At 60.5% G+C, this 12,529-nt stretch overlaps 1 protein-coding gene across 1 annotated transcript in view; it reads right to left on the reverse strand.

The window, feature by feature from the left end:
• Positions 1-1,491: 1,491 nt before the first annotated feature.
• LOC119099059 (RNA-binding motif, single-stranded-interacting protein 2) overlaps positions 1,492-12,529 on the reverse strand; it is a gene marked incomplete at its 3' end in the record, with an annotated part of 49,191 nt that continues 38,153 nt past the window's right edge. Inside the window, exons 3-4 of the mRNA XM_037222110.1 lie at positions 2,136-2,385; positions 1,492-1,693 (exon numbers count right to left, since the gene is read on the reverse strand). Of these exons, the coding sequence (XP_037078005.1) occupies positions 1,492-1,693; positions 2,136-2,385 (452 nt within the window). The remainder of the gene's footprint in view (positions 1,694-2,135; positions 2,386-12,529) is intronic.

Here is a 12,529-nt window from a genome sequence, read left to right on the forward strand (position 1 = left end):
CGCCGGCGCGGCGCCGCCCGCCGCTATGTACAGTCGCTCCACATTGGTCTGGAACAGACGCGCAAGGTCACCATCGATCCCGTGTGCCGCGCGCCCTGCTCTCATGCCAGCTGGCGTCACGTCATGTGCGTTATCAGAGTCCTGACCTCCGGTGCTGGTGCCCTAGGCCACTCACACCTGGGTACGAGGCAGGCCTACGTTTTACTCTCCACAAGCACAGGTAACGAAAGATTGTAGGGCATCTAGTGCATGCCTGCATGGAGCGCACGGTGCCCACCGTGTGCCAGCCCACCTGGCCCTCTGTGTGACAGCTCACCTAGCCCTACGTGTAACGGCTCACCTAGCCCTCCGTGTGACAGCCCACCCAGCGTGTCGTGTGACAGCTCACCCCCAGCCGTGTGACAGCCACCACCCTCCTGTGACAGCTCACCCAGCGTGTCGTGTGACAGCTCACCTAGCCCTCCGTGTGACAGCCCAACCAGCGTGTCGTGTGACAGCTCACCCAGCCAGCCGTGTGACAGACCAACCAACCCTCCGTGTGACAGCTCACCCAGCGTGTCGTGTGACAGCTCACCTAGCCCCCGTGTGACAGCTCACCCAGCCCTCCGTGTGACAGCCCAACCAGCCCTTCCCGTAACAGCTCTCCCAGCCCTCCGTGTGACAGCTCACCTAGCCCTCCGTGTGACAGAACAACCAACCCTCCGTGTGACAGCTCACCCAGCGTGTCGTGTGACAGCTCACCTAGCCCTCCGTGTGACAGCCCAACCAGCGTGTCGTGTGACAGCTCACCCAGCCAGCCGTGTGACAGACCAACCAACCCTCCGTGTGACAGCTCACCCAGCGTGTCGTGTGACAGCTCACCTAGCCCTCCGTGTGACAGCTCACCCAGCCCTCCGTTTGACAGCCCAACCAGCCCTTCCCGTAACAGCTCGCCCAGCCCTCCGTGTGACAGCTCACCCAGCCCTCCGTGTGACAGCTCACCCAGCCCTCCGTGTGACAGCTCACTCAGCCCGTCGTGTGACAGCTCACCCAGCCCTCCGTGTGACAGCTCACCCATGCCGTCGTGTGACAGCTCACCTAGCCCTTCGTGTGACAGCCCACCCAGCCCTCCGTGACAGCTCACCCAGCCCGTCGTGTGACGGCTCACCTAACCCGGCGCACGGCCGCTCAGTCGTCAGCACCGCCGGCGTCGGCGCCGACCGGGGCGCCGTGCATCAGGTGGTGCTGGTAGAAGGGCGCCATGCCGCTGAGGGCATGGTACGCGGCCGCCGGGTAGGCCGGCTGGTACTGCGGCGGCGCGCCATACGGGGCGCCCCCGCCGCCGCCGCCGGACGTCGGCGCACCGCTCAGCTGCAGCTGCTGCATGCCCTGCAGCAGGCTGTAGGTCTCGAGGTCCAGCTGCGGCGGCAGCGGCGCGCCGTACAGCAGCGGCGGCTGCGGCCAGGCCGGCGCGGACAGGTAGGGCAGCGGCACCGGGTAACGGGCGGGCAGGCCAGCCAGCGCGCCGGCCGTCTCGTAGCCCGGCAGCCGCGGCGCCGCCTCCTGCTGCCGCCAGCGCGCCTCCTGGCCCTTCTGCTGCTGACGCTTCTTGTTGCCGTCGGCGAACTTGACGGCCAGCTTGGCGCTGTGGCTCTCCAGCGTGTGGCCGTTCAGCGTCTTGATGATCTTCTGGCAGGTCTCTGGCATGTCCATCCTGGCGGTGGAAGGGCGGTTAGCCAACCTGCCGCTAGCGCCGCGCGGCGGCGGGGCTTCGTGGCGCCGAACGGTCGCCGCCACTCGGGCGGGAGCGCAGCACAACACCGTCTCTGCCTCGCCAGAGCCGGGTACGCTCAGAGAGCGGCGGAGCGGCGTTGACTATCGCTGACCTTAGCTCGGCTCACCCCTGTTTTCTGCTTTTTATTTGACCGGATGAAACCGTTGCGGCTGGCGCTCCTCGGACAATGGCGTGGCGAGCCCGGCCGATCCTTCCCCCCCCCCCCTGACCTGGCAAATATAACGCCACAGCCCCGCTGACCGCTGACCTAGCAGTCAGCAGGAACCCGTGATGATGTCACTGCCTTGGCACAGACCACGGATCTAGAGGCCCATCCCACCCCCTCCGCTCCTGGTCAGGCAAAGCCGGCCCCGCTGCTGACCTGGCGAACCCGACGCCGCGGCTGGTGCCTCGGTCGTCGCGCAGGATGCGAGTGGAGATGACGGTGCCGTGCCGCTGCAGCAGCGCCTCCAGCTCGCGCTCCGTGTATGTCAGCGGCAGGTTGGTGATGTATAGGTTGGTCGGATCCTGCTCCTGCTGGCGCGCCATCTGCGCCTGGATGTTCTTCGCCACCAGCTGCTTCACCGCCTTCTGCGCCGCGTCCGCCGTGTCGAAGTCCACGAAGCCGTAGCCTGCGGGCGAAAGAGACGTCAAATGTGGCCGGTCGAAGGCGGGGGAAGCGGTTTCAAATGTGACCGGGCGAAGGCGGGGGAAGCGGCTTCAAATGTGACCGGGCGAAGGCGGGGGAAGCGGTTCCAAATGTGACCGGGCGAAGGCGGGGGAAGCGCCTTCAAATGTGACCGGATGAAGGCTGGTTCAAACATGTCCAGGCGAAGGCGAGGGAGACGGGTCAAATGTGACCAGGTGAAGGCGAGGGAGACGGGTCAAATGTGACCGGGTGAAGGCGAGGGAGACGGGTCAAATGTGACCGGGTGAAAGCGAGGGAGACGGGTCAAATGTGACCGGGTGAAGGCGAGGGAGACGGGTCAAATGTGACCGGGTGAAGGCGAGGGAGACGGGTCAAATGTGATCGGGTGAAGGCGAGGGAGACGGGTCAAATGTGACCGGGTGAAGGCGAGGGAGGCGGGTCGAATGTGACCGGGTGAAGGCGAGGGAGACGGGTCAAATGTGACCGGGCGAAGGCGAGAGAGACGGGTCAAATGTGACCGGGTGGAGGCGAGGGAGACGGGTCAAATGTGACCGGGTGAAGGCGAGGGAGACGGGTCAAATGTGACCGGGTGAAGGCGAGGGAGACGGGTCAAATGTGACCAGGTGAAGGCGAGGGAGACGGGTCAAATGTGACCGGGTGGAGGCGAGGGAGACGGGTCAAATGTGACCGGGTGGAGGCAAGGAAGACGGGTCAAATGTGACCGGGTGGAGGCGAGGGAGACGGGTCAAATGTGATCGGGGTGAAGGCGAGGGAGACGGGTCAGATGTGACCAGGTGAAGGCGAGGGAGACGGGTCAAATGTGACCAGGTGAAGGCGAGGGGGACGGGTCAAATGTGACCGGGTGAAGGCGAGGGAGACGGGTCAAATGTGACCAGGTGAAGGCGAGGGAGACGGGTCAAATGTGACCAGGTGAAGGCGAGGGAGACGGGTCAAATGTGACCAGGTGAAGGCGAGGGAGACGGGTCAAATGTGACCAGGTGAAGGCGAGGGAGACGGGTCAAATGTGGCCGGGTGAAGGCAAGGGGTCAGGTTGATGGCTATTGTTGGAATGTCAACAGTGCGAAAACGGAATGAAGAGCAGTGCCATATCACTAACAAAGGGCATCGCTTCACATCGTCTGCATTTCCGGAAGAGACCCTCGCATCGGAGTGGAGGAAGGCTGGCAAATACCACCGTGACAAAACGACAGCAATGCGTGCTGAAACTTCTCGGTAAGAGCGAGGTACGTAGCACTTGTACATGTCCCACTTGCCGGGCCTTTCAGTTAAAATCCAAGTGGAACAGCATAACAAACAAAACTAGGAGGACCCGACCACGATCGCTCGGCTTGACTATCGCCGCACTCATTGGTCGCAGTGCCCTGTCGCCTCCAGCTCATGTAAAAACGGAAATGACTGCATTGCTGCGCACCCCTATAGCGTAGTAGGTACTGTGATGCCTAAGACATTTACATTTCGATGTGACAAGATAACACGCTGGTAACAAGGCAGTGCTCGCAGTTTCTGATTCGACTTGGTCAAATATAATAATACACAAGGCATACAAGATCGACGAGGGTTATTGTCCATCACCAAATAGCTAAGAGGTACCGATAGAGCAGACAGCAGAGTTGTGCAGCTTCCTGAGCATAACGTGAACTCAGCGGTCGGCGCATCCGCTAGCCCGAATTAATGGATGCAGCCTCCCGTGGATCCCATGATAACATATTCTCCTTGACAACTGTCGCTACAGGTCCGATCGTATCGGCATAAGCTTGCGTACACCAAATGCACAACATGCCACGGGTGTAATCTCCTAGTCAGTTGGGAGAGAGGGAGACTCCAGCTCCCAAAACCGGGTAGTGACCAGTTTGTTACCGTACTGTGGGGGCAGGCTACCTCGTTTTTCACTTTTTCACAGCTCAGACCCTCTCCCCACTCAACTCGTTTGGAACTTACGCCCCTGCCACACACACGCGCTAAACGGCGCTATCCCTGAGTGACAATGAGTCGTCATCCCTACGCCACTGCTTTAAATCGGCACTAGGTTGCCAAGATGCTTGAGTTACGGATGATCAGTACTTGAGCACGGTCCCGCCAGTCCATACAGGCACTGGGAGAACCCTGGCCCCGGTGGCCGGTCGTCGTCCGCTCCGCCACAGCTGCCAGCTGGCCGGTCGTCGTCCGCCCCGCCGCAGCTGCCAGCCCGGTGGCCGGTCGTCGCCCGCTCCGCCGCAGCTGCCAGCCCGGTGGCCGGTGTCGTCCGCTCCGCCGCAGCTGCCAGCCCGGTGGCCGGTCGTCGCCTGCTCCGCCGCGGCTGCCAGCCCGGTGGCCGGTCGTCGTCCGCTCCGCCGCGGCTGCCAGCCCGGTGGCCGGTCGTCGTCCGCTCCGCCGCAGCTGCCAGCTGGCCGGTCGTCGTCCGCTCCGCCGCAGCTGCCAGCCCGGTGGCCGGTCGTCGTCCGCTCCGCCGCAGCTGCCAGCCCGGTGACCGGATCTGATCTGTATCCGGCCGCTGAGCCAGCGGTAGTTGACCATCGCTTTGGCCAGCAGTTCCGGGGACATCCGAACGTCGGTTCAGGCGTCCGCGCCAGGCTTGGCGTGGGCCGGAACGGCCTGCGTGGGCGTCTGAGCCTAACCGCCGGTGCGCTTCGCACTGGTATCCCGCCAGGCGTTTGCTATGCATTATGGCCTCCCGGCTTTCAGTGCGGCGTGATCCAGTAATGTGGCAGAGGAATCGACGTCTCGGCGAAGATTTGTGGTGGCCGATATTGAGGTGGTCCCTTGACGTGTGTGGGTGGCCCGCTAGCCGACAAAGGTCAGGGAGCGGTGCCACGTCACGACACCGGTCATGACCTGCCGTACGTCACACCACAGCGGCAGCAGCAACGACCATATGTTACCGAAAAGCGGCCGAGTGAAGTGGCCCACTCGTCATGGATCATCGGCGGACGGTCGTGTGTCCATCAGTGCGGACTGGCGGCGGACAGGTGTGCGCCCACTCGTCAGGGATCATCAGCGCACGGTCGTATGTCCACCCATATTGGCTGGCGGCGGACAGGTGCACGCCCGCTCGTCAGGGATCATCAGCGCACGGTCGTATGTCCACCCATATTGGCTGGCGGCGGACAGGCACACGCCCGCTCGTCAGGGATCATCAGCGCACGGTCGTATGTCCACCCATATTGGCTGGCGGCGGACTGGTGCACGCCCACTCGTCAGAGATCATCAGCGCACGGTCGTATGTCCACCCATATAGGCTGGCGGCGGATTGGTGCACGCCCACTCGTCAGGGATCATCAGCGGACAGTCGTGTGCCAGGTCCGGACGAATTGTCACCTGACGATCGTGTAACCAATCCTGACGGACGAACAACCCACAGTTGTATGTCTACTCGGAACGACATGAATTAATGAGTCTTCCAAAGAGATTGCATCTATCACCACGGTTTTCCAGGGGATGGGCCTGCATGCCTCCCGTGACCGCCGCCACTGAGTTTGCAGGAAGAAACCATCAGGACCGACGGCATGCGGTCCGCGGAGCTTCAGCGGAAATGTCGTCCTGGCCAGACAAGCCATCGAAAAGCGTGGCTGCACTGTCGAACTGCAGCGGCACGGGACGGTATTCCATTTTACACTTCAGCACCTCCGCGGTGTTCAGCTTGAGAGCGGCACCAACGCCCAGCTGGCCCGGCAGTGGTTCGCGGAGGAATCCGCAAGCTTGCGGATACGCTGCCTGGTGGATAGGTCGCGAAACTGACAGAACACTGGCACAAATTACCGGAGTTAAGTATCAGATCCGTGTAATCGCATCCGCTACAACAGCGAGCCGGTCCCTAATGCTTGTTTCGCCGGGGATACCACGCTCATAAAACTTCAGGCATCGTATCGCATCGGTCCGCCTTGATTTGATTGCAGTCACGTACAACGGGTCGAGATTATGCCGAGCCCACGTCTGCCGCAGCGGCCGCTGGCGGCCGACTCCAAGCCCGGCTGCGGCGGTGACCAGAGCCTACCATCCAGTGTCACTGACCGACGGGCAACCCGTTGCATGACCAGAAACTCAACCTGCAGCCTATAATGCTAGCGTGCAGCGCATCTGACCGCGACCTGAGCGCCACCTGGCGGCGAAAACGAAACGCAGCGCGGCTGGCATCAGCGGGGCCCCGTCTGGAAGTCCCTCGTCGTCGCTCAAATGCTGGCGATTCGCATCGACGCGCCGCCGGATAAACAAACAGACCATGGGGCGAGGGTGGTGCGGCGGCGCACTCCAAAGGGCGCCCAAGCCACGCTATACGCAAGCAGCGATCATGCAGCGCGTCGAAGGGCGGGCGCGTGACGCCGGCCTCCGCTGCGTTCAAGGGAGGCCGGGGACGAACAGGCCGGTCACTAAAGCCGCCGGAGCAGCAGCCACAGAGCCGGAGCAGCAAGCACAGGACCGGAACAACAGCCACATAGAACCGGATCAACAACCACAGCGCCGGGGCGGCAACCAAAGCATCGAGACTCGAAACAGTCAGCGTGACTGCCACGCGGCTCGGATCTGCTGGACGATGCGGATGAGATCTCATCGGCAGGCCGCGGCGGGTCTTTTGTGCCTCCTCCTCCCCGCCGTAAATCGCGGTGCTCGGAGTAACGACGTTTATAGAACCGCCAGGATTCAGAGGCACGCGATGGTAACCCCTGGTGAAGGCAACAATCCCATCCAAACCGAACAGACGTGCGGTGTGTTCCGGCACTAGTGCCTATCCAACAACTACCAACACGCTGAGCCACCCTAATAAAAAAATGTCATGTGTCGCTCGGTCGAAGCGGTTCGTTTCTTCGGGATTGTGGGATATATATATATATATATATATATATATATATATATATATATATATATATGCATATGTATATATTATAAACGGTGTACATTCTTGCACAAGGCCTAACAACGGTGGATCAGTCTAATCTATAAGCCTCCGCCTGATACAAGCGGTCTGTGAAACCGTAGATACACTCAGCGGAGCTTGCAGGCGGCTTGAGTCCATTGCCATGGTAACGGATTGTAATATTGAGTCCCCAGTCGCGGCCGGAATGAAATCACGCAGGCTGCTGCGCACCACCGAGTGGTGCCGGTCAAGGCATCGACTCGCCGGCCGCTGAGAGGTGTCGCCTCGTTCGAGGGTGCGCTGACTGACGCAACAGGAGTTGAGTTAGCTCCACCTTGGGCCCGGATGGAAACGAGCCGCCTTCCGGCAGCGACAGATGTCCCCATAGCTCCGGCGATCCTCAATAAGTCTGAGTCTCTGTCGGCCCTCTCCCACGACATCGCGCGACTCGGCCCAGCCGGAAGTATAAGCGAGGTCGAGGACGCAGACGCGCCGCAGGTGTCCGCGCCTCCCTCTGTGTGCTGAGCGGTCGGTCGTCTGCGCCTCGCTCTGTGTGCTGGGCGGTCGGTTGTCACCGCCTCGCTCTGTGTGCTGAGCGGTCGGTTGTCACCTCCTCGCTCTGTGTGCTGAGCGGTCGGTCGTCCGTGCCTCGCTACACCACTTATCAGAGACTGAGTTGGTCGACAGGCGGGGGACGGCACGCCTCCCGTGACCTATCACCGACACCTCGGCCGTGGTACGACAGGTGGCCGGACACGCGCCGACGACCGTGCAAAGCACTGAGACACCGGGATCGGCCAACAGAGCACACGCCGGACACCAGAACATACACCGGACACCAGACCACACACCGGACACCAGACCACACATCGGACACCAGAACATACACCGGACACCAGACCACACACCGGACATCAGACAACACATCGGACACCAGACAACACACTGGACAGCAGACCACACACTTGACACCAGACTACACACCGGAAGAAGTAAATCGGCTGGAACATTCAACGACGCCTAAACATGCATCATAGATGCATGTGGCGATCAATTGGCTGGAACATTCAACGGCGCCAACTACTTGCATCATAAATGCATGTGGCGATCGATAAATCTATCATTTGGCCGATACACCGCAGGTGTGCATGCATACACAGAAGAGCACTTTGTTGAATGATCTGGCACGGGTCGTTTGGCCGGGCGCCTTGCGTTTGTTAAATGCTGCGCATCAAAGACGTACAAAAAATGGTTCCTGCCTCTCTTGGACAAAAGCTGCCGAGAGATCATCTTCAAAAGGTACAGCAATACGGCACAGCAAAGACAATCATGAGCAGAAAGGTTGGGCGTACTGATTGTAGCAAGGCCAGCAGTGGAGACGAGCAGGGACTGAGACGGTGGCGCAACATTAGCAGGGACTGAGACGATGGCGCAACATTTGCAGGGACTGAGACGGTGGCGCAACATTAGCAGGGACTGAGACGATGGCGCAACATCAGTGCACGTCGCGACCTCAGAGCATCGCGATCAGCATGCGTGAGGACGGAGGCGGTTAAGCAGCGCCTTCTGCACAGTGTCGTGCAACTTCACAAGGCTTTATCTCCGGAGCTCCATACTTTGTCGCTCGCGTGAACTGTGCAATCATTTAGCTGGAACTTGATGAATGTGCGTGTACGTGCGTGCATGCGTGTGTGCGTGCGTGCGTGCGTGCGCGCGTGCATGCATGTGTCTTTGATGCATTCCCGTGTCTTTGTTTCTACAAGAGCCCGCTTTGTCTCATGTTTCACCCTTACCCTTGCTGACTCGACACTTAGAATATCCATTTTGTGTGAGAGTGTTGTAAATGCCGATGCATGCATGCATACATGCATACAAGCTCAGGCGCACGGGCACCGACTTCCGACGCGGCTCTTCTGCGCACATGGCGTGGAAGTGGGCGGCCAACCTCCTAGCGTTGCCCCCAGCACGACGCGAGGCCGACAAACCCTGAACAAACTCCCGGCTGCGAGCAAACACCGCCCGCCCGAAAACTCTCGCCTTCGCCGGGCCAGAGGACGTTAGCGCAATGAAGCACAAGCGCGCAGAACAAATACTGGCCCGGCGGCGACAAAGCGCGCCGCCGCCTGACTCGGCCGCCGGCAGGCCGCGCGTCGCCAACCCGCCGCCGGGGCCTCTTCGGGCCTCTTCGGCCGACGTCGAGGACAGCCCGCCGCCAATTAGATTTGCTGCCGGGATGACTGGTGGACCGCCCTCACTCTCCCACGACTCCGCGCGCCGCCCTGGCGCCAGCACTGCGCAAAACCGCCGGCAAGAATCGATCGGCGCCACCGTGTTGTTTGAGCCGGGCGGGCACGTCCGTGTCGCCTGTCAGCGTTTTTACGCTTCGCGCACGCAAACATCGGTTATGTCGAGTGAAATCGGCCTATCGGCTCCAATATCAAGGCTTCACTCGATATCTTCCCACGTATTTGACAACGGGACGTGATTGTCCCCATTTGCCGTGCCACAAGAACAGCGTCCAAATAGCATGTGTGGAAGTGAGTGCGTGAGTGCGCGTGTGCGTGCGCGCATGCGTGCGTGAGTGCGTACGTGCGTGCGTGCGCGTGTGCGTGCGTGCGGGTGTGTATGCATGCATGCAGTCTGGCATCGAGTAAGGCTGAAGAAATGGGAGGCGGAATGCACGTCCGAGGTCAGTATAATTGACATGAGGGTCTCGTGCTTAACGGGCCCGGGTGGAAGTATTACCAATACTCAACCATCACGAGGGTCAACACAAACCGCGCGCATCGCCCCTCCGGCGGCCAATAGTGCAGGGTGACAGGAGCACGGCCTGTGACACGCACCTCCTGAGAGGCCCGGCGGACACCGAGGAGACGGCCCTGATCATGCAGCGGACCGCTCAGCGTACTTACACCCTCAAGTAGCGAGCCCCAGCGAATGGAGGACACGCTGAGCAGCGTCGGCGTTGCATATACGCAGCGAGGTGAAGCCTTGATATAATGCGCTGTGTTTCAATCAGCAACCATACGGTTGTAACTGCTGTAAGCCTCGGAGCCATCGATGAAACGGTTTCCGGTCACGCTGGCCTTCCGCATGCAGCAATCCGTCGTTTCGAACCACGTTCGAAACGCAAAAACATTTTGTAATTGACGTGCAAATTCGTTGAATGCGGCTATCCATAAGCGGCCGAATGATTCTGCGCAGCGCACAAAGTCAATCCGCTGCAGCAACGTCTCGCATTACATGACGGGCAGCATGAGCCTGGGCGAGTTTGGGACCGGACGCCACTCTTTCAGTCGCCGTCCCAGCCGACCGCTGTCAGCCGGATGGGGGGGGGGGGGGGGCATCGGGGACGGGTGGAGTGTCTGGCCCCGATTATGAGGTCGCTGACCAGTGTCCAGACGTCCGTCTGTGCCTGCCGCCGGCACGGTGCCGTGCACTGGGAATGGGCGGGCCGTTGCGCCAGCCCGTGGGGCGGGCTCCGACACGGACCATAGACGGACACCGGACCGCGAAGACGCCGCCCCCAAAACCCCTCCCTCACGTGCTCTGGCGCAGCCAGTCGCGTCGAAGTGCGGTCACAGACCGAGGGCACCGGCGTGTGGAAAGCACAGGCACCCAGCAGCGCTCTACTGCTCCGAATTCGGGTCCGGGTCCGGGTCCGAGTCCAGGTCCGAGTCCTGGTCCGAGTCCGGGTCCAAGTCCTGGTGCTGGTCTTGGTCTGGGTCCGGGTCTGGGTCCGGGTCCCATGACCATGGCCGGTTTTCGTCCTCCGTGCAGCCGCGAGGACACCCAACAGCCCAGCCTGTCGGGTGGGCCGCGTCCCTCTTCCGACCGGGGTGGTCGACTCCGCGTCTCGGCTCGGAGAGCCGCACCGCTGACTCTGGCAGCGCGGACAGGCGCGCAGCGCTCAGCGCCACCGGCTCAGCGACCGCTAGCAACACAAGCGGCACGAGCGGGCCGGGCGCCCTCGCCCAATTCAAGCGCGGGACACGGACATCCGCCGATGATGCGATCGGCCGGTGCCCCGGATCGGACCTGCATCGCGAGGGGAGATCCCAGGCGCAGTGGGATCGGATCGCAGATCAGACCCACCGCGCCTCCAGCCCGCACGCTGAGCTGACCCACCCTCGGGGGGGGGGGGGGGAACAGGTGCCGGTGGCGGTGTAGAGTCTGTGTTATGTGGTGAGTCTCACATCCAAGTCACTTAGCTGGCAACACCGAGCTGCATCACCGAAATGCTCTCCTCGACCCGCCCCTGTACAATCCCAATTACGAACCAGCTTCCTGATGCCGCGTTACTGCTGGGGGGCGGGTCGCCGACTCGCCCCATCCCCTCCTCGCCCCCTCCGGCGCGGCGGCGCAGTGCCAGTTGAGTCAATCAGATGTAATTCAATCACCGTCCCGTCGTCGGATATAGTTGGTCCGGCGAGCGCAGCACAAAAACACAGCCTGCTGGCGGCGGCCGCTCTGCGTCAGCCCTCAGGCTCCATTCTGAGCTCCTGCCCTGAGACCCTAAGGATGGCTTTGATTGACATAATTTCGGACAGCCATCAAAGTAAGCATTGCTAGGCAGCGAGTGCGTAGTTATAAACTCACGAAGGTTGCTTAGTGCGCAGCAGGGTCTGTCGGAACGCAGCGGTCTTATCGTTCTGTGTGATAGGACTTCCCTTCATGACCTCCAGAGAAAGGCGGTGCTCAGCATTTATGTTTATTTGATATAGCTCCATGCTTATTTTATTTAACTAACAGCATGGTTTGTTCCCCGAATGTCGTTCAGACTACAGTACTTACTAATCGTATTCCATCACATGGTCACGGACCCTGTCATCCAGCGGGTCCAGACATGTGAAGAAAAAGGACCCCACCGGAGAAACTCTGCTCGCGCTTTGGGGGCCCTGCAGGTTAATCCTGGGCATTCCAAAGTGAATTGAGGGTGAGATGAGCGTAACACAAACGATACCACTGATCGCAAATGTATAAATGTAATGTATATTTACCTAACCCGTCTTTGCATTTCTATTTGCAGTCGAGCTTAACACGCATAACCATTTTGTTCACATGTCTGCGTTCAGAAACGATGCCACTAATTGGCTGCGAGGTGTGAGGGGCATGGGGCGAGGCTAAAAAGCTGAGTGGGAGTGGTGAGAACTTGGCCGAGGGCGGGGCACTTCCTTCTTAATCAACCCCTCAAAAATGAGCCCTGAATAAAATAACAATAATATAGAAATATCGAAATATACAGGGAAATAGAATA

The sequence above is a fragment of the Pollicipes pollicipes genome, unplaced genomic scaffold (assembly GCF_011947565.3).
Source record: "Pollicipes pollicipes isolate AB1234 unplaced genomic scaffold, Ppol_2.1 Scaffold_4740;HRSCAF=5597_pilon_pilon_pilon, whole genome shotgun sequence".
Classification (NCBI taxonomy): Eukaryota; Metazoa; Arthropoda; class Thecostraca; order Pollicipedomorpha; family Pollicipedidae; genus Pollicipes; species Pollicipes pollicipes.